The sequence below is a fragment of the Erpetoichthys calabaricus genome, chromosome 8 (genome assembly GCF_900747795.2).
Source record: "Erpetoichthys calabaricus chromosome 8, fErpCal1.3, whole genome shotgun sequence".
Classification (NCBI taxonomy): domain Eukaryota; kingdom Metazoa; phylum Chordata; class Cladistia; order Polypteriformes; family Polypteridae; genus Erpetoichthys; species Erpetoichthys calabaricus.
The window spans coordinates 174,381,202-174,402,889 of record NC_041401.2 but is presented as its reverse complement, the minus strand read 5'-3'; the positions used below and the strand labels follow the sequence as shown (position 1 = coordinate 174,402,889).

Below are 21,688 nucleotides of genomic sequence, written 5' to 3'. Positions count from 1 at the left end.
TCCTCCCTTCTGTGCAGCAACAACTGAGAGCACTGAGGCGGATGAGAGAGAAGGCACAGAGTCCACAGCAAAGCTCAGACCACCACTGGCAACTGCGCATGAAGTTCCTGAATCAGGCAAAGCAGTACATTGGGACCCCCTACAGCAGGAGACACTACCAGCCAGACGGTGGGTACCTGCACTATTGACACTTCCTTGTGTAAACAATGGCTCCAATATTTTTTTCTAAAATAATTTTCATTCTTGTGATTATGATTTCTTTCATCAAGTTGTCAATGACATTTCTGTTTCAAATTTCTTGTATTTATATGGGCCCCAGAGTTTGGTTACATTTACGTGTTCTCAGAGGGTGGGCAGGTGGGTTTTCTGTGGGTTTCTCAGTTTCCTTCCATATTTTAAAGACATACTGATTAAGCTGATTAACATTTACTCAATAGCCCATTCGGTGCCCCCTGGTGGTGCCCAAAGAAATCTATCTATCTATCTATCTATCTATCTATCTATCTATCTATCTATCTATCTATCTATCTATCTATCTATCTATCTATCTATCTATCTATCTATCTATCTATCTATCTATCTATCTATCTATGAAATGTTCTTACTTTCAACTCCATAGCATATGCCATGTTAGCTCATTCCCCTTCATTTCTGATACTGAGAAGCTTCCTCCATGTTTTATTATACCCCTCACTGTCTTCTGTAACTCCCTACTGGCAGATGTCCTTTGTAATCTTTTATCGCAGCTCCAGTCAGTTCAGAACTCTGCTGTAAGTGTGAGCACACAACACAGCCATCACTTGACTTCCTGTGTTTTGTAGGACTGAATATAAAATTCTGTGAATCTCATAATAGTGCCTTACATTTTTATCTGTCTGGCTTTGTTGTGTAACACGTTGGTCAACCATGAAAGCAAGAATTTCACAGTACAGTAATACAATGAACAATAAACTTAAACCTAACATTATGATGAATATTGTACATGGTGTGTTTTGCGATTTTCCTATAATATTTGGCCAAAATTAACAGGTTTCCTTGCAGAAAGTCCATTGATTTATTAAATGAATTTAATTTTCAATTAGCTCTGCATAGGGCAAACTTTTTCTGTTGGGCCCCAAGGCAGCTCTGCCTAAGTGTAAAGCTGCTCCTGCTACTGTGTCAGCAGAAGGAAGTGGGTCCCCCACCATTCAATAAAAGGGGACATAAATATATTGTCAAACAAATCTGAGATGGAAGCAAACAAAAAGAATTGGGGAACCAGTTGGGTCACTTCTTATTTTCTTTGGACCTTCTTTGTCAACAGCAGTCATTACTCACAATCCTCCTGTTGTAGATAGTTTCTCTCTCTGTAGTCTCTATAGTGTGTGTGTGTGTATATATATATATATATACCAGTAACATGCAGTGAATACACTTGACGCGATCATTCCTAGTTTTCATCCTCTTTCTCTGTACGTTTATCATTCGTTTGCTCAGAGGTTGATGTGTTTGCTGCTTCCTGAGCAGCTCTTCTTTTCTCCACCCTAGCGGCCCACTGCTTCTCTTGTTTCGTCGCCATCTTTTCGCGTTAAAGCTGATTAAGTTAGTTTTTGTGTTGCAATTACTTAGTACGTTTTTAAAATTTTTTTATTTAAGCTGGCACTTAAGTATTCAACCTGCCTCAAGAATGATTTAAGATATGAAAAGGTAGGGGAAGTGACGGTGAAGGTGGTAAGGGTGAGAACAGCACCCATATGCAAGCGCCACACGGCCTCCCTGCTGGCCGTTGCTGAGAGCTGATTCTATAATAAAATAAAATAAAAATAAAAAGAGGAATAACCTTGGAAGTCAATCATCACCCCGAAAGCGGATAGTAGACGTCACGTAGGATATGTGTACCAAATTTCAGGTCAATAATAATAATAATAATAATTCTTTGCATTTATATAGCGCTTTTCTCACTACTCAAAGCGCTGGCATTCACACCAAAGAGTTCAATCTTTGTCTCATCAGACCAGAGAATTTTCTTTCTCATGGTCTGAGAGTCCTTCAGGTGCCTTCTGGCAAACTCCAGGCGGGCTGCCATGTGCCTTTTACTAAGGAGTGGCTTCCGTCTGGCCACTCTACCATACAGGCCTGATTGGTGGATTGCTGCAGAGATGGTTGTCCTTCTGGAAGGTTCTCCTCTCTCCACAGAGGACCTCTGGAGCTCTGACAGAGTGACCATCTGGTTCTTGGTCACCTCCCTGACTAAGGCCCTTCTCCCACGATCACTCAGTTTAGATGGCTGGCCAGCTCTAGGAAGAGTCCTGGTGGTTTTGAACTTCTTCCACTTACGGATGATGGAGGCCACTGTGCTCATTGGGACCTTCAAAGCAGCAGAAATTTTTCTGTAACCTTCTCCAGATTTGTGCCTCAAGACAATCCTGTCTCAGAGGTCTACAGACAATTTCTTTGACTTCATGCTTGGTTTGCGCTCTGACATGAACTGTCAACTGTGGGACCTTATATAGACAGGTGTGTGCCTTTCCAAATCATGTCCAGTCAACTGAATTTACCACAGGTGGACTCCAATTAAGCTGCAGAAACATCTCAAGGATGATCAGGGGAAACAGGATGCACCTGAGCTCAATTTTGAACTTCATGGCAAAGGCTGTGAATACTTATGTACATCCATCCATCCATTATCCAACCCGCTGAATCCGAACACAGGGTCACGGGGGTCTGCTGGAGCCATGTGCTTTCTCAATTTTTTATTTTTAATAAATTTGCAAAAATCTCAATTAAACGTTTTTCACGTTGTCATTATGGGGTGTTGTGTGTAGAATTCTGAGGAAAAAAATGAATTTTATCCATTTTGGAATAAGGCTGTAACATAACAAAATTGGAAAAAGTGATGCACTGTGAATACTTTCCGGATGCACTGTAAGAAAATATTGTTGTCACAAACTTGACAAAAAGACACAAAAAGTTTTGGGGCAGCCACCCGTATATTTTTTTCCTGGCTGCAAAATTGGTTGAATAGTGGTAGGACAGGTTAGAGTCCACAACAGAACTGATTTGCTGGCACAAAGATGGCGGCTGTAAAGGAGAGTGGAGGAATTGACGTCATCACTGGGGCCGGAACTGGAAGTTATGTAATTGGGGTGAGGGCCGGAAGTGATGTCATCAGTGGCCCCGGAAACGGAAGTGACATCACCGGGGTGAGGCGACATTTTCTGTAACTGGTCTGTAGAGAAGTGAGAGAAAGAGTCAGTGCACTCTGCCACACCCTGGTCTGACGTGGAATTACTGTCATTCACAGCCTTTAGCTGCCTCCTATGCGCATGTGTGTGACAATATACAGTATATGTATATATATATATATATATATATATATATATATATATATATATATATATATATATAGTGACGTGTGAGTCCCTGTCTTGCACCCCAAAACATGAGGCTGAGTCTCAAAACCAGCTTTATTGAGCTTGAAGCAGGAACAGCGCGGTTATTTATTGTAGCAGGATCTACCGCTCTCCTATAAACAGACACAGCAATCCGGCAGGGTCATGGCCAGGTTAGTGGCCAAGTAATATTGTTCCCTGCATTTATAATGTTCCTTGCATCACCCATTGATTACAGGTGCTTATAGCACGACCGCCTTTGGCCTGGATTTGCTTTCGTGGTGAGCTGCTGAAGCGCCAGGAGCCTGTGGTTGCCACGGTGACGGATAAACTGTCTTCCACAGACACAACAATTGTGCTTCAGGACGCTCCTCGGCATGTCGTTCTGTGGGGGGGGGGGGAGTCCCACAAGAGTTTAGAAACCTTACGATATATATATATATATATATATATATATATATATATATATATATATATATATATATATCTATAATAATAAAAGGCAAAGCCCTCACTGACTGACTGACTGACTCACTGACTGACTGACTCACTCATCACTAATTCTCCAACTTCCCGTGTAGGTGGAAGGCTGAAATTTGGCAGGCTCATTCCTTACAGCTTACTTACAAAAGTTAGGCAGGTTTCATTTCGAAATTCAAAGCGTAATGGTCATAACTGGAACATATTTTTTGTCCATACACTGTAATGGAGGAGGCGGAGTCACGTATCGCGTCATCACGCCTCCTACGTAATCACGTGAACTAAAAACAAGGAAGAGATTTACAGCACGAGTCGCACGCGGGAACGAAGGTAAATGACGTTAATTTTTAACTGTCTTTTAATACTGTGTAAGCATACGTATTAACACGTGCAATTAAACGTGTGCATTTACGGGGTGATTTCTCAGGCTTAAAAGCTCACCTTTTATCAAACGCGGGAACAAAGGTAACTGACGTTGTTCACTGTCTTTTAATACTGTGTAACCATACATATTAACACATGTCCAATTAAACGTGTGCATTTACGGGGTGATTTCTCAGGCTTAAAAGCTCGCCTTTTACTAAAAAGGTAAATGCAAAACTATTTTCAATCAGTTTATTGAAACACTCCCATTAAGGATTGCAATAACATATTCGCGAGATAAAAGAACGAAGTGGGGGGAAATGGAGGAAGAGCCGCAAACAGCGAAGAGCAAAAAATTAATTAAACAATTGAGAACGGAGCGAGTTAAGCATACAAGCATGTTCATAAGGGAAACAAAGCACGGTGTAAAACGTAAGTTTAAATTAAGTTTATAGAAACGCTCCCGCTGCGGATTGCAATAACATATTCGCGAGATAAAAGTTTAATGAGAAGACACGACGTATAAACGAACCACACGCCGTGGCGCAACGTTAGGGGCAACAGTTTCAACCATTCTATGATCTGCTTCTCGCAACTGAAAGACGGCACATGGCGGATGTTAGCCGACTTGCTGACCGCAATGTTAGGGGCTTCAACTATGGCGCTGACGCCACATCTCAGTGCCAACACTTTGCAGACTGTAGTTAAAAGACACGCCCTCCTCACTGGACAGTTAAAAACACCAATCAAAGTAACGATGACATCAAGTATTACCCAATCAAAAGTAGGAAAGGAGGCATCTTCATAAAATGCGTGTGGGATGATTTGCATGAGACGCTGCTTTAAAAAAAAAATGATAAAAAAAATACGGGATAAATCCCGTCCAGTATTGATTCAAAACGGGACGCGCAATTTCATTCTCAAACGCGCCACGATTCCGTATTTTAAAGGACGGGTGGCAACCCTACAGTGCCAGGTAACCACCCATACAATCAGATTGTGATTCAGACTAGGAATGCAATGAATGTAATTACCCCGATCTACATACAAGGCGAAAGTCTTGTAACATTCAAAGATGATGGTTTGGGATAAGTACACCATACAACATAAAAGAGCTTATGAAGCCTTGAACCGAAAAAAGCAAGATCTCTGAGATCGTAAAAAAAAAAATAGGAGGTAATGTCGTTTTACTCGCTGTACATTTTAGTCAAACATTACCAGTTATTCCACGAGGGAGACCAGCAGATGAACTCAACGCGTGTTTCAAATCCATGCTTCTCCCACGCTCTGTTATATGTCGCGTGTTCTCCGGTAGGTGCACCAAAAAATGTATACATTTAAGCATGTAATTGGCAAACAAAAAATGAGGTATACCCGAAGGCACTGCAGTAGTACTCAATGTAACTTTACTTCTTAAATGTTAATGTTTTACTGTTTAATAATTTATACGCTTCTTATATGTTGTTCAAATTCTTTTAGCAAAATACCACTGACAGCGCAATGCACGATAACATGGAGTGAATACACCATACGCATCCGCCCACGGCTGCCCTGCTGTGCGCAGATAGGAGTTGATTCTACAATAAAATAAAATAAAGATAAAAAGAGTAAAACAATCATCACCCATAAAGCGGATAGTAGACGTGACGTACTATATGTGTACCACATTTCAAGTGTATAGGTGAAACGGTTTTGCGAGCTACAGGTCATTTAAAATCCTGGACAGACACACAAATTGCCACGGTAGCAAATTACAGAAGAAGATTTTACTGTTTAATAATTTATATTTATATGAAATGTGCTTCTTATATATTACTTCATATTCTCATATGATAATGATGTTAATGTTTATATTGATTTCTGTGTTATTAAAACTGCATGTATGTGTGTATATGTATATATATATATATATATATATACTAGCAAAATACCCGCGCTTCGCAGCGGAGAAGTAGTGTGTTAAAGAGGTTATGAAAAAAAAAGGAAACATTTTAAAAATAACGTAACATGATTGTCAATGAAAGCCCGTTTCAGTCAGTAAGTCTTATGTGTGTGTTTATGTATGTGTGTATATATATGTAGATGTGTATATGTAGATATGTATATATATGTATATGTATATAAATGTTTATGTGTGTGTGTATATTATATATATAATATATATATATATATATATATATATATATATAAAAGACAGCAACAGTTATAACAATGACAACACAATTACATTGACAATCATGTTACGTTATTTTTAAAATGTTTCCTTTTTTTTCATAACCTCTTTAACACACTACTTCTCCGCTGCAAAGCGCGGGTATTTTGCTAGTATATATATATATATATATATATATATATATATATATACACAGTGGCGCCTTGTACATAGAACTTAATTTGTTTCAGGAAGCCATTTGAACTCTGAATTGTTCAAAGTGTGAATCAGTTTTCCCCATTAAAAGTAATGGAAAGTAAATTAATCCGTTTCCAGGCTCATTTTGATAAACTTAAACTGCAAATACATATAATTTAAGGTAAAAATAACACAATAAAAAATAAACGCCCTAAATAATGTATTAAAACATGAAAACAATAAATAAAATATGTAAATCTGTCTATTATAATAAAAATATCCTGGGATATTTTCAGAGAGATACTTTCACGTCCCGCGAGATGAGTCTTTGTACCAAGAGTTTTAACCACGCCCGGGGCTGGAAATAAAAGATAAAGAGTAGGTGACAAAGTAGAACATTGTAAAGAATTCAAAAACGTTGGCATGATACACATGCAGAGCAGGTTAGAGATTATGAAAGTAGTAAAATTCGAAAGTCTCAAAAAAATGATAGTAAAGATCGCATTAGCGCAAACAAACGGAAATTATTACTCGGTGAAATATAACGGATTTAAACTTTAAGTCAGAGACTTGTAGATGTTCTAATTCGTATTGCCAACAGGGAAAAGTAGTGTTTCTTCCCAATGAAGAGGCGTATCCGCGAGAATTTAAAGATTTGTTGTTTGGTGAAAGTGAAATCCACAAACGCAAGCGGCAGAGATGCGAAGTGGCTGGCGCATAGCGCAGGCCGGGGGAGTTGGCGAACGAAGCGAGCAGGGGGAGAAGCCCCCTAGTATTGTATAATAAAATGAAAATTTGCATTTACTGTGCCTCAGTGAAGAGTGCTGATGTCCCGTGTGGCTGGTGGAGAGGAAGGGGAGTCACTTCCATAAACGTGCTTCACGCTAAGTTCCTTCTTCAATCGTCGATACTACAACTATCCTCTTAGGGTTTGTTCCTTTCACACTCTTGTTGGATGCCAAGGTTAATATACAGGGGTTTTATATATATAATATATATATATAAGTAAACACACCAAAAATAAAGCAAGAAAGCACTGAAAACACATGGTACCAAAACATCCTCCGACAGTTTGGTGACACCCAATGATGGAGCTCCGGGCCATAAGGAAAAAGTGATAACTAAGTGGCTCAGGGAACAAAACATCAAAATTTTGGGTCCATGGCCAGGAAACTCCCCAGACCTTAATCCCATTGTGAACTTGTGGTCAGTCCTCAAGAGGCAGGTGGACAAACAAAACCCCACAAATTCTGACAAACTGCAAGCATTGTGCAAGAATGGGCTGCCATGTGTCAGGATTTGGCCCAGAAGATGATTGCCAGCCTGCCAGGGCGAATTGCAGAGGTCTTGAAAAAGAAAGAAGGGCCAACACTGCAAATATGAACTCTGCGCATAAAATTGTCAATAAAAGCCTTTGAAACTTATGAAAAGCTTGTAATTATATTTCAGTATACCATAGAAACATCTGACAAAAAGTTCTAAAAACACTTAAGCTACAAACTTTGTGAAAAGTAACACTTATGTTATTCTCCAAACTTTTGGCGACGACTGTACTGACGTCCCTGCGAAATCAGAAGAAGCTCATCACTGAGCTCTCTGATACCACTTGAACCCAAGTGCACCCCTGTACAGTCCAGAAACATTTTGTTAGATGTGATCATCATGGAAGAGCTGCTGCCAATAAGCCACTAATCCAATAGCTAAGGCACTCATCTATACCCGAAAACACAAAGCCTGAGGTGCTGAACGATTGCGGCCAGTGCTCTCGACTGATGAGCGAGAAAATGAAATGTTTGACTCAAACGTTAGACGGTTTGTCTGCAGGAAAGTGCGACGTGGGGAATTGTCTCTTTGCCAATGACTGAGGTGCCCCACATGCTGGTGGCTGCATTTTTGCAAACTGAGTTGGGGATCTAGTCAGAATGAATGGAGTTCTTCAGGCTAAGATTGGCTCCATCTTTATTCTGCAACAGGACAGTGACCCCGAAGACATGGCCAGGGTCACAAAGAACAATCTTCAACAAAAAGAAGAAGAAGAATGAGGAGCTCTGCAGCAGATATCATGGCTTCAATAGATCCCTGATCTGAGGTAGTCTGGGACCACTTGGAGGGGGAGGACAGCTGAAGCTGACAGAAGCACAGAGACGAGTTCAACAAGATTCTTGGCATTACACAAAACTACACAATAGGCAGTGCGGCTAAGAGAACTTGTCTCAAGGTCAAAGGGCAACTGCACCCACTATTAAATGAGTTCTTCTTTTTTATCATTCACTACTCATTCTAGTAAATGTTTTGATATTAAGACAGTTGTCATGCATTTTAACATGCATACGACATACAGGACACTAAGACTTATGCATCGTGCTATGTGCTTGTGTGTATCCAAGTCTCCAAGCCGAGCCCCTGAAGATTCACGGTATGAACACTGGCTGCTGAGCCAACAAATCACACCACTCCAGAATATCCACAGTGGATTAAAACTAAACGGACACTTTATGTAAAGGTGTCTATTAACGGATTGTAGGCGGCACACTCTTTTGTGATTGGCTGTGAGAGTGACCGGCGTACTCCCACCACCACCATGTCTCGCAGCCGGGAAGCACCGGCACTCTAAAGACTTGGACCTTCGTCCTTTTGCAGAGATATCGGGGGCACCACACACCCCTTTCCAGCGACCTCATAATCCCCCCATGCACTCTCAATCTATCTACTGACTTCATAGGAAGACATGAATGTCACTGCCGAGGTACGAGGGCAACACTCTCTCTGCAGACAGACACATTGCTGATGGCTATGCCCAAGAGGTCATTAAAGACCTGGATCTTTGTTTTTATCGGGACACTCGCAAGCCCAGACACTCAGACTCCTCGTTCAGTCTCTCGAGTGCCCCGAACCACAGAAAATAAGTGGAATAAAAACTAAACGGACATTTTAAGTAAAGGTGTCAATTAATGGATTGTAGGCGGCACACTCTTTTGTGATTGGCTGTGAGATTAACTGGCGCACGCCCACCACGTTTACACCCAGTGCTACCGTTGCTGCTGCTGCGATAATCGCCGCCTCCCTGTGACCCTAAACTGGGCACAATAAATTTACCCCTTAGCACATGCAGGATTAGATGTAAGCTTAGAACTTTGGGGTCCAGCGGCTGTGGGGCATCTGTTGGTGAAGGGAGATTCACTGATCTTGACTTTGCTGACGATCCTGTAATCTTCATGGAGTCAAAGGAGACTCAGATCAGGGACTGAGTGAGGAGTCTTACTGTCTGGGCTTGTGAGGGTCCTGATAAAAACCAAAGATCTAGGCCTTTAATGACCTCTTGGGCACAGCCATCAGCAGTGTGTCTGTCTGCAGAGAGAGTGTCTCCCTCAGCAGTAACATTCATGTCTTCCTATGAAGTCAGTAGACTGTCATGAGGTTGCTGGAAAGGGGTGTGTGGCGCTGCTGATATCTATGGAAAAGGACGAAGGTCCAAGTCTTTAGAGTCCTGGTGCTTCCCTAGTCTTGCTCTATATGGTTGAGAGACTTGGATGTCATCCGGTGATTTGAGGCGAAGACTGGACTCCTTCAGTGTTGTGTCTCTTCGGAGAATCCTTGGGTACCGCAGGTATGACTTTGTGTTGAATGAGCAGTTGCTCATGGAGTCCTAAATGAGGCACATTACCTGCATTGTGAGGGGTAAGTTACGGCACTACAGCCATGAGGCGCAATTCCCTGAGGGTGATCTAGCTCACTTTGCTGAGGACCCGAGTGACTGGACCAGGCCAAGGGGACGCCCACATAACACCTGGCTGTGGCAGATAGCTAGTCATTTCTGGAGGGTGGAACTGGACCGCGTGTCTGCCTGAAGGGTTGCCAATGAGGATGCCGAGCTGTTTCGTCATGTGGTGAGTGCAACAATGCGCCATACCAGTGTATGCTCCCCAACCTGACCTGACCTGGCCTGAGAACTTTTGTTCAGTTCTTGTCACTTGATTGGATGTAATGCACGTTGTAATGCGACTCGGTCACAAGCCTAAAGGTTTGGAGGATATAGACCCCAATATACTTGAAGAATAATGCAAAATAAGAAAAACGTCTTTACAGTCAGTAATGTGCAACTGAGGTGAATCAAGATGGTGGCAGATTTATATAATGGGAACAGGAAGAGGTGGGGGTCTTAAATGAACCAGAAGTGATGTCATCGTTAGGCAGGATCTTGGGGAGGCGGGTTGTGATGAGGATCTGCAGAGGGAGAAAAGCGGAGAGAGTGTTACTTGACAGCACCACCCCCTGGCTCGGCTGAAAAACACTTCCCTTTGAGCCCGTCAACTGTCTCTCATACTCACTTGTGTGACCACACCCTTATTCTGTCCCCCCACCAGCTGTCATAGGATGACCACAATGACCACACCAGGCAATACCTTTGCCAAATAACACAAGACTTTGGTGAAATAATGTGATAATGTTTTTCTTTTGAGTACCGGGAGTACGTTTCCATATAATAAGAGTATTCTGTGTGTTTGTTTTGTTTGTTTTTCTGAACTTCTGACCAGTGAGCTGCCATTTTTTTCCTAGACGTTCAGATGACAAGTGCTGTTTGTATGTCAGTCACATTGTGACGTAAGTTAAATTAACATTAAGACGAATCAGCTTCCATTTTGTGCCATTAGATAGATAGATAGATAGATAGATAGATAGATAGATAGATAGATAGATAGATAGATAGATAGATAGATAGATAGATACTTTATTAATCCCAATGGGAAATTCACATTCTTCAGCAGCAGCATACTGATACAATAAATAATATTAAATTAAAGAATGATAACAATGCAGGTGAAAAAAACAGACAATAACTATGTATAATGTTAAATATTAACGTTTACCCCCCCTGGTGGAATTAAAGAGTCGCATAGTTTGGGGGAGGAACGATCTCCTCAATCTGTCTGTGGAGCAGGACAGTGACAGCAGTCTGTCGCTGAAGCTGCTCTTCTGTCTGGAGATGACATTATTTAATGGATGCAGTGGATTCTCCATAATTGATAGGAGCCTGCTGAGCGCCCTTCGCTCTGCCACAGATGTTAAACTGTCCAGCTCCATGCCAACAATAGAGCCTGCCTTCCTCACCAGTTTGTCCAGGCGTGAGGCGTCTTTCCTCTTAATGCTGCCTCCCCAGCACACCACTGCGTAGAAGAGGGCGCTCGCCACAACTGTTTGATAGAACATCTGCAGCATCTTATTGCAGATGTTGAAGGAAGCCAGCCTTCTAAGGAAGTATAACCGGCTTTGTCCTTTCTTGCACAGAGCATCAGTATTGGCAGTCCAGTCTAATTTATCATCCAGCTGCACTCCCAGATATTTATAGGTCTGCACCATCTGCACACAGTCACCTTTGATGATCACTGGGTCTATGAGGGGTCTGGGCCTCCTAAAATCCACCACCAGCTCCTTGGTTTTGCTGGTGTTCAGGTGTAGGTGGTTTGAGTCGGACCATTTAACAAAGTCATTGATTAGGTCCCTATACTCCTCCTCCAGCCCATTCCTGATACAGCCCACGATAGCAGTGTCATCAGCGAACTTTTGCACATGGCAGGACTCCGAGTTGTATTGGAAGTCCGATGTATATAGGCTGAACAGGACCGGAGAAAGTACAGTCCCTTGTGGCGCTCCTGTGTTGCTGACCACAATGTCAGACGTGCAGTTCCCAAGACGTACATACTGAGGTCTGTCTTTAAGATAGTCCACGATCCATGCCACTAGGTATGAATCTAATCCCATCTCTGTCAGCTTGTCCCTAAGGAGCAGAGGTTGGATTGTGTTGAAGGCGCTAGAGAAGTCTAGAAACATAATTCTTACAGCACCACTGCCTCTGTCCAAGTGAGAGAGGGATCGGTGTAGCATATAGATGATGGCATCTTCCGCTCCCACATTAATCAGCTGTTACTGAAATTCTCTTTCCAGGTGCTGACCAAGAGCAGCCCAGACTATTCCTCGACTGCTGTGGATTGGTGCGGAGGGTCCTGCAAGACCTCAAAGATGAGTTTGGTTTTGTCATTGGTCCTGGAAACCAAGCCTACCAGTATGACACCCTGCCCATTTCGTTAAGCGCCGAGGAGGACATGCAGCCGGGAGATCTAGTTTTCGTTTCAGGCACTTACTTCGACCCGCAAAGTAAGATGGCTGGGGACAAAGGGAGGGAAAGAAAAGAAAACCCCTGGTGGCAGCATATCTTAGTGCTGGGATGTGGTTGAGTGTTTATATGTTGGCATGCCACCCATCTGTCCTCTAATCCTCTATGAAGCTTTGGGCTTGTCACGCATGCGGGCCAGAGGGCTCCCTGACAAGCTCAGCCAAGGGATGCAGTACCACTCCCTGACAAGAGGTGGCGCTGCTGCTAACGGTCTCCTCTCTGTTCTAAACACCCCCCAGTGAGGGCAACCAGTAAGTACGGTCCCAGAGACAAGAAAACGTAGAACCCTGGGAAGGTGGCGTCGCTCTTGACAGGACCACGGGACAGGAGCGGAGCTCAGATGCACGTTACTTGATTTTGCTTGAAACAAATGTGTTGCCATTTCAGACCTTAAAATTGTTTTACTTTCACTGCTCTTCCTGTTATCGTTTTCCATTTTGAATTCAGAAGTAAATGGGGTTACTGGGGTGGTAGCGCACATTTTCACAGTTTTGCCTGCCTCACAGGCTAAAGACATGACAGCAGTCTATTGGGGTTGCACACACACACAAGTGGAAGATTTAAAGCAACCAGTTAACCAAACTTTAACATCTTTGAGATGTGGGAGGAAAACTGGAGAACCCACAGAGACACAGGGAGAACATGCAAACTCCATACAGGCAGTGGCCGAGCTGAGATCTGAACCCAGGACACTAGTGCTGGTGACGGCATACCCCCCCCCCCCCACCAAACACCGCCTGTGCCAGTACGCACATAGAGTTCAGACCCAGACACTGATGGACACAATCAAATTGAACAAAGTAACGCTTCTTTATCAAAGCTTTGGTGCACCTGTGGGTTTATGACTTTGAGCAGCAGGTGCAACCTGCCCGGAGCTTTGAGTTTGTCTGCCAGAAAGCAATAAACGCAGGAATGCCTACGGCCTTTTCTAAAATGGTGCCAATTGTGAAAAAGAAAGAAAAAGAAAAATGAGTGGATGTCATGATGAACTGCTGGTTAGCAGCACTGATTCCATGCCATTGTAGCTACTACGTGATTGCAGCGTCCTTTTAAATATATTTTGCTTTTGATTTTTTTTTTTTTTTACTGTGAGCAAAAACGAAGTATTCTTGAACTTACAAAAAAAAATAAAATCTTTCGTAGCAGATTAAGGTTTACCTCAAATCTTCATTCACTTGTTAAAGACCCAGCAAGTTTAGGACCTCCGTCTTGTCTACTGTCCTTCTCTGCTGCTCTGCCTTCCTGCTGAAATACGGCACTTCTTCTCTTTGGCTTTTCAACCTTCATCTGATTACAAGATTACATCTTTGCCTGAAGAAGGGGCCTGAGTTGCCTTGAAAGCTTGCATATTGTAATCTTTTTAGTTAGCCAATAAAAGGTGTCATTTTGCTTGACTTTTCTCTACAACCTTCATCTGCTAAACTGTATCTACAGTATGTTAGTTTTCATCTTGGACTAAAACTCTGAGAATATTTACAAGGGGAATTTTATACTTACAGTCATATGAAAATGTTTGGGAACCCCTCTCAGCCTGCATAATAATTGACTCTCCTTTCAACAAAAATGATACCAGTGGTATGTCTTTCATTTCCTAGGAACATCTGAGTACTGGGGTGTTTTCCGAACAGAGATTTTTAGTGAAGCAGCATTTAGTTGTATGAAATTAAATCAAATGTGAAAAGCTGGCTGTGCAAAAATGTGGGTCCCCTTGTAGTTTTGCTGATTTGAATGCCTGTCACTGCTCAATTCTGATTACTTACAACACCAAATTGGTTGGATTAGCTCTTTAAGCCTTGAACTTCATAGACAGCTGTGCCCAATCATGAGATATAAAGGTATTTAAGGTGGTCAATTGCAAGTTGTGCTTCCCTTTGACTCTCCTCTGAAGAGCAACAGCATGGGATCATCAAAGCAACTCTGAGAAGATCTGAAAACAAAGATTGTTGAGTCTCATGGTTTAGGGGAAGGCTACAAAAATCTATCTCAGAGGTTTAAACTGTCAGTTTCAACTGTAAGGAATTAAATCAGGAAATGGAAGGCCACAGGCACAGTTGCTGTTAAACTCAGCAGGTCTGGCAGGGCAAGAAAAATACAGGAGTAGCATATGAGCAGGATTGTGAGAGTGGTTACAGACAACCCACAGATCACCTCCAAAGACCTGCAACAACATCTTGCTGCAGATGGTGTATCTGTACATCGTTCTACATTTCAGCGTTATTTGCACAAAGAACATCTGTATGGCAGGGTGATGAGAAAGAAGCTCTTTCTGCACTCGCACAACAAACAGAGTCGCTTGTTGTACGCAAATTCTCATTTAGACAAGCCAGATTCATTTTGAAACAAAGTGCTTTGGACTGATGAGACAAAAATGGATTTATTTGGTCAGAACAAAAAACGCTTTGCATGGCGGAAGAAGAACACCGCATTCCAAGAAAAGCACCTGCTACCTATTGGTGGAGGAATTTGATGAAGGTTCCATCATGCTGTGGGGCTGTGTGGCTAGTTCAGGGACTGGGGTCCTTGTTAAAGTCGAGGGTCAGATGAATTCAACCCAATATCAACAAATTCTTCAGGATAATGTTCAAGCATCACTCACAAAGTTGAAGTTACAGAGGGGTTGGATATTCCAACAAGACAATGACCCAAAACACAGTTCGAAATCTACAAAGGCATTCATACAGTGGGAGAAGTACAATGTTCTGGAATGGCTGTCACAGTCCCCTGACTTGAATATCATCGAAAATCTATGGGATGATTTAAAGCAGGCTGTCCATGCTCGGCAGCCATCAAATTGAACTGAACTGGAGAGATTTTGTATGGAAGAATGGTCAAAAATACCTCCGTCCAGAATCCAGACACTCATCAAAGGCTATAGGAGGCGTCTAGAGGCTGTTAGATTTGCAAAAGGAGGCTCAGCTAAGTATTGATGTCATATCTCTGTTAGGGAGCCCAAATTTATGCACCTGTCTAATTTTGTTATGATGCATATTACATATTTTCTGTTAATCCAATAATCTTAATGTCACTGCTGAAATACTACTGTTTCCATAAGGCATGTCATATGTTAAAAGGAAGTTGCTACTTTGAAAGCTCAGCCAATGATAAACAAAAATCCAAAGAATTAAGAGGGGTTCCCAAACTTTTTCATATGACTGTATAAACACCTGTCCACTTTGGAGACAATGACAGTTAAGTTCTGTCTGCTTATTAGAAAGTGCGTGGTATGAAAATATGTTGGCCCATCACCTTCTCAAGCTTCATTGGGACAAGCCTGAAATGATCCTTGTAGGCTCTAAAGCTACCCTTTTAATATTTGGAAATATTCACCCCTGCATCGGTGACACCCGTGCTTCATCACACACCCAAGTTAAGAGCCCTGGTGTTGTTTGTGACAGTCTTCCTCTGCGGCCTGGTATCACTTGGATGGTGTTTGAAGACTTGGTCCCTGGCAACTGTCCTGTTTTGCAGCTGAGGCAATCATTCATGCATTTGTCAGCTAAGCTCAAGGCTAGAGACCATTGTAACATACTCTATTGTCTTGTATCCTGGCAAAGCCCACAAACACGCTTGCGCTATTTTGGAGTTGTGCTGCCGGTTTATTGAGTCAAACTAACAATACCTCAACTCCATATAAATGTCATTGGCCCCCAGCTGATGTCCACCCTTACAAAGAGTTCCATGATCTGAGACCCCTGTGTTTAATTCCCACAGACCATACACTGGCCCCTTCACTACAGTCTTCACCTGCTCCTGTGGGCTGCTCGTTATCTCATTGGTCCACCAGTCTTCAGTGGGAACTCAGGGTGCTAGGTCTGCTGCTCCTCGGCTCTGGAGATCCCTCACTCCGAATATTCACTCCCTTGTTTCTGTTTGTGATGATAGATCTATCTATCTATCTATTATATAGTGCCTATCATGTCTGTCTATCTATCTATCTATCTATCTATCTATCTATCTATCTATCTATCTATCTATCTATCTATCTATCTATCTATCTATCTATCTATCTATCTATCTATCATATAGTGCCTATCATATCTATCTATCTATCTATCTATCTATCTATCTATCTATCTATCTATCTATCTATCTATCTATCTATCTATCTATCTATCTATCTATCTATCTCTTATATAGTGCCTTTCACTTCTATCTATCTATCTGTCTGTCTGTCTGTCTGTCTGTCTGTCTAGGATATTATGAAGTAAGTCTTTGATTGACAAAGCTGAGGAGGATGCAGGACAATATGGAAAGTTCCCATTGGCAAGTTGCTCCTTAACTGGCATTTTGAAACCTTCATTGTTTAAAGTTCACTTAATAATATCATCTGAAGTTAGACCTTCACATGTTAAGATACTATGAACGAAGCTGGCAGCGCACGAGTTAAAAGCTCCTCTTTGATGGCCTTCAGGCTGTGCGGTGACGCTGACAAACGCAGTTTGACATCAATGGCGTTGAAGATTCTTTGGTAATCCTGAAGGGTGGGCCCTCCTTTAGATTTTTATGCCACTCATTGTATTCAACTTTCAAAACTTTTCAGAATTGTGGAGCCGGCTCTTCAGCACTAGTTTGAAATTCACACAGCAGTAGAACCTTTGCTTCATGTAAAACCTGCTGCTCATATAATTTTCTGTATATAACATTAGACCCTTGAACATTTAAGCTGATGGTGGGCTGAGGTTCTTAAAACATAATTTGCTATGAACGTAACAATGTCAAAATGTCCTGCATGCCTTTCACTTGTCCTCTTTGAATTGGCTTTTCCAGAGACGCGGCAGATCCATGACGTAGTGCACGTTGAAATCTGGATGGGGGGACGGACGGCGCACCCTTGGAGCTCGTTGGCAGAGGGGCCGAGTGCAAGTCTTTGAATCCTACCAGTTCATCTCCAGATCCTACGGGGACATGAAGTACCATTTCAAGTCCATCGAGACTTGGCTGCAAGGCGTCTGCATGAGGTCAGAGGGGTGTATACGGGGGGCTTTCTGAGTGGGATTAGAATTCAGGCTACAAAGTCACCTCCTTGTAAAGAAAAGAAAACACACACACACACACATATATATATCATCTAGGAGGAGAACACCTCATTGGGTCCAACACAATTTGTCAATTCCTCGTCTCCTAACATTTCCATAAATCATATTGACTTAGAGTTTGATGGTCCCCAAGCTGGTGCTTTCAACTCTGATTCATTTCTGGACCTGTATAACTCTGAGGGGGCTTGAGCCACCCAGGCAGCAGTGGGTGCAACGTTCTGTAACCCTGGATGGAGCACTCATGTTTTATAGAGCAGACTCACGGGAGCTGCCATAGTTAACAAATAAAATGTGTTGACGTGCGGCGACTCACGGAAGACCCAGAGACCACCCAGTGTGGACACAGAGAGGGGACTTTACTGTCAGGTGTCCCCAATACTGGAATTGCAACATGTATGTCTTCTACGGAGAGAGTGTGCAGTACAACAGCAGGTAAAAAAGAAGACGAGGCAAGATAAGAAGAAAAGAATAAAAGCACCTAGCAAAAAATTGAGAAAAAAGTTCATTTTGATGCTAAAACATAAAACTCAAATTTCAAAATCCAGGAATCTTGAAGTTAAGGAGCACTGAAGAGCAAAAGAACAGAGCAGTAAACTCGGACTGACTACTGGCACAGTGCAGGCCGACACTCTCTTATAGTCCTCTCGGGTAGCTGCGACCCTGAGGGTCCTCATGGCAGACAAGGCACTGGCCCCCTGCAGATGTGAGACACTAGAATAAAAATGAAACCAAATGAGGCAGAGCTGTGACCCTAACAATACGTTTATAGACTCGTATCGAAGAGCCCAGCGAGTGGCCACACCATTAGGACATGGCTTATGTTCTTCACACGTGGACTCCATGTCCTGGTCCTGTCATCAAGGTACACCAGTGGCGGGACCGTGACATATTACACCACAGGAGGCTTCTCCGTCACCCTATCCCAGTTTTTGTGTTCTTTATCTCTCAGCAGCAGGCACCCCTTTTGTTTTTTGGTGGTGAGAGTGGGTTGACTTTTTTTTTGCTTGTTGTAATCCATCCATGACAAAATCTAATGAGCTGAGCATTTTAATGTGCCTCTTGGGGCACCTCGGTAATACCCAACAGCCACGTGACTGACTGGCTTTGTGCAGGACATGTCCGTGTCCTTCAGCTGCTTCCTTCAGTGGTCTGCTTCTAGTTAAAGGACCACCACTGCTTCAGTATTTTTTTATTTGACTGTTAGTCCATTCTCTGTGCAGATGTGACATTACTTTTTTTTAGTTTAACATCGCATAACCTGTTGTTTTCTGTGTGTGAGCCCATTCCCAAAGATGGATAGCACAGTTTATTTGTCCCCAGGGAAATATTTGGCTTTGTGGTGTGTGGCCGGCTAAATATTCCTGCCATCACCCCCAGGCCGCCAGGTGGAGCTCTCCCAACAGCGTGGATGTTCCCCGAATTCCAGCAGGGCCTCATGGACTTTGTAGTTTATATGCACAGCCCTGCTGGATACCATGGGGACCACCAGGAGTCACTGTGGGGAGGCTGCCGGACTCTTACTTGCCCTATAACCCAGAGGTGCGTCATGATCACATGACAAGAGGAAACGACGTGCTTCCGGGTTGAAGAAAGGAGCTTTTTATCCGACCCGGAAGTGTTCATGATCACATGGACAGAAGGGAGAAACACTTCCGGGTCAGGGACTATATAAAGGACTCTGGGAAACCAGTACGCTGAGCTGAGCTGGGAGGAAGGGTGGCGAAGTGTCTGGGAGTGTGGAGGATTGATTATTGTAGTGATTAGTGTATTGATTAGTTATATGAGTATTGTGGAGTGGAGGGTGCTTTGTGCACTGTATTGTCTAAATAAAAGTAATATTTAGACTTTTACCTGGTGTTTGGAGTCGAGTCAGAGGGTTCAAGAGGACGATAAGGGCCTCAATCTGCGACAGCTTTAATAATAATTCTTTGCATTTATATAGCGCTTTTCTCACTACTCAAAGCGCTTAGCAATTGCAGGTTAAGGGCCTTGCTCAAGGGCCCAACAGAACAGAGTCCCTTTTGGCATTTACGGGATTTGAACCAGCAACCTTCCGATTGCCAGTGAAGATCGCTAGCCTCAGAGCCACCACTCCGCCCTCCGGCTTTTTACAGAAGCTCTATAAACAAACAAACAAACAAATAAATAAACACACAAACTTTGGTCTGAAAATCCAGAAGAAAGAAAACTTGCACTATAGATGCGTTTTCCCCAAATTACCAAAATTCAGCAGCTCTAACATACAAGATGGGATTCAGCCAAAGCCTGACACGTCAGAATGATTCTACAGACAAAATATCTTCATTTTTAAAAGCTTTAATAATAACTCAAAGTAAAACAGTTCACACAAAAATAGAGAAAATTGATATCTCTCTATTATTAAAGAAAATCTTGAGACGAGACGAGACTATTGCCAAGAGATTTTCTCAAGTCCCTCCCTCCTTGTCAACCATTTCCGGTTAACGGCCCACACCGACAGTCCTCTCACCTCTCATTTATGTGAATGCTTTTGTCAGACACAGTTCCTGCACTCTCAGCTCTTATACATTTGTACATTTTCCTCACTTTAAGGTCCCAATAAAAGAAGAAGACTTATTATGTCCAAATCTTATTGAAGAATTTCATTCCAAAGGGATATCAACAGAAGAAATGAGTACACAGGCAATCCTAGCACCGAGAAACAATGAAGTCAAACAAATTAACGTGAAAATTGTCGATTGGTTACATGGCAAATTGGTTAAATGTGTATCAATAGACTATGCTGATGGTGATGATGGTGCGGAAGATGAAAACATCAACTTACAATATCATGAAGAATATCTGCAACTGTTAACACCGTCTGGTCTTCCACTGGCCGAATTACTGTTGAAAGAAGGACGTATCGTAATGTTTTTACGTAATTTATGTCTGATTGATGGGCTACGCAATAGGACAAGATTAGTTCTATTGAAAATTGGTCAAACAATTCTGACATGTAAAATTTTAATGGGCGACAAAAAAGGTAATGAAGTACATCTTCCGGGGATAACATCAGACACCAAAGGAGATCTTGATATGCCATTCGTATTAAATCGTTTAGTTTCCCATTAGAATAGCTTTTGCTATGACAATTAACAAATCACAGGGACAAACATTTGAAAAAGTTGGTTTATTTCTTAGAGAGAAAGAAATGATATTCACTCACGGGCAGTTATATGTTACGTTGTGACAATGTAACTCCAAATACGGAATCAAAATTCAAAGGGATATTGACGAAAAGTTAATTCAAATATTGTTTTTACTGAAGTTTTACTGTAAAAGTGTAAGTTTAAAAAGTGTTTGCATGTTCAAAGCCAAACAGAACGAAAATGTATAACGCAACAAATACCTCTAACGCAACATGAAACAGAATTTTCTTTCAATTTATTACATTTTACTATTTTTTACTCTGGTTAATTACTCACTGTAATGTAAAATAGTTAGTTCTATTATGCATATGTAACAATCCCCATGAAAATAACAATCTGTTTAAATTGTACATCTGCTTCCCCATACGCGAGCGGCAAAGTGGCTAGTGTGTAGCACCCACTCAGTGGTTGGCAAGCGAAGCGACCAGGGGGCAGAGCCCCCTAGTCTAAATAAATAAATAAACACACAAACTTTGGTCTGAACAAAGATGAAAATTCAAAAGAAAGAAAACTTCTACCTTGGCAGTCCCTGTCCTACTGAGGTGTTATGCAGACGTAGTGCTGTTGGTATAATGAAGCCCCCTGTGGTGTTTCTTCACATACTTCTGCTGAATGAGTCATTGGCTAAAAGTCCTCAGTGTTGGTGTGTCACAGAGAGGATGTGCAGCGTTGTTCATAATGTTTTCATTCTCTCCTCCGCAATGACCTCTGAGGGATCCAGAGAGTGTCCTGTAACTGAGGCTGCCTTT

General features: G+C 42.2%; 1 protein-coding gene across 4 annotated transcripts in view; it reads left to right on the top strand.

Moving 5' to 3' along the window:
• ttll10 (tubulin tyrosine ligase-like family, member 10) overlaps positions 1 to 21,688 on the top strand; it is a 328,948-nt gene that overhangs the window by 214,593 nt on the left and 92,667 nt on the right. For all 4 annotated transcript variants that reach the window (XM_051931444.1, XM_051931445.1, XM_051931446.1 and 1 more), the window contains 3 exons: positions 18 to 168; positions 12,508 to 12,717; positions 17,504 to 17,694. In XM_051931444.1, the coding sequence (XP_051787404.1) occupies positions 17,642 to 17,694 (53 nt within the window). In that variant the 5' untranslated portion in view covers positions 18 to 168; positions 12,508 to 12,717; positions 17,504 to 17,641. The remainder of the gene's footprint in view (positions 1 to 17; positions 169 to 12,507; positions 12,718 to 17,503; positions 17,695 to 21,688) is intronic.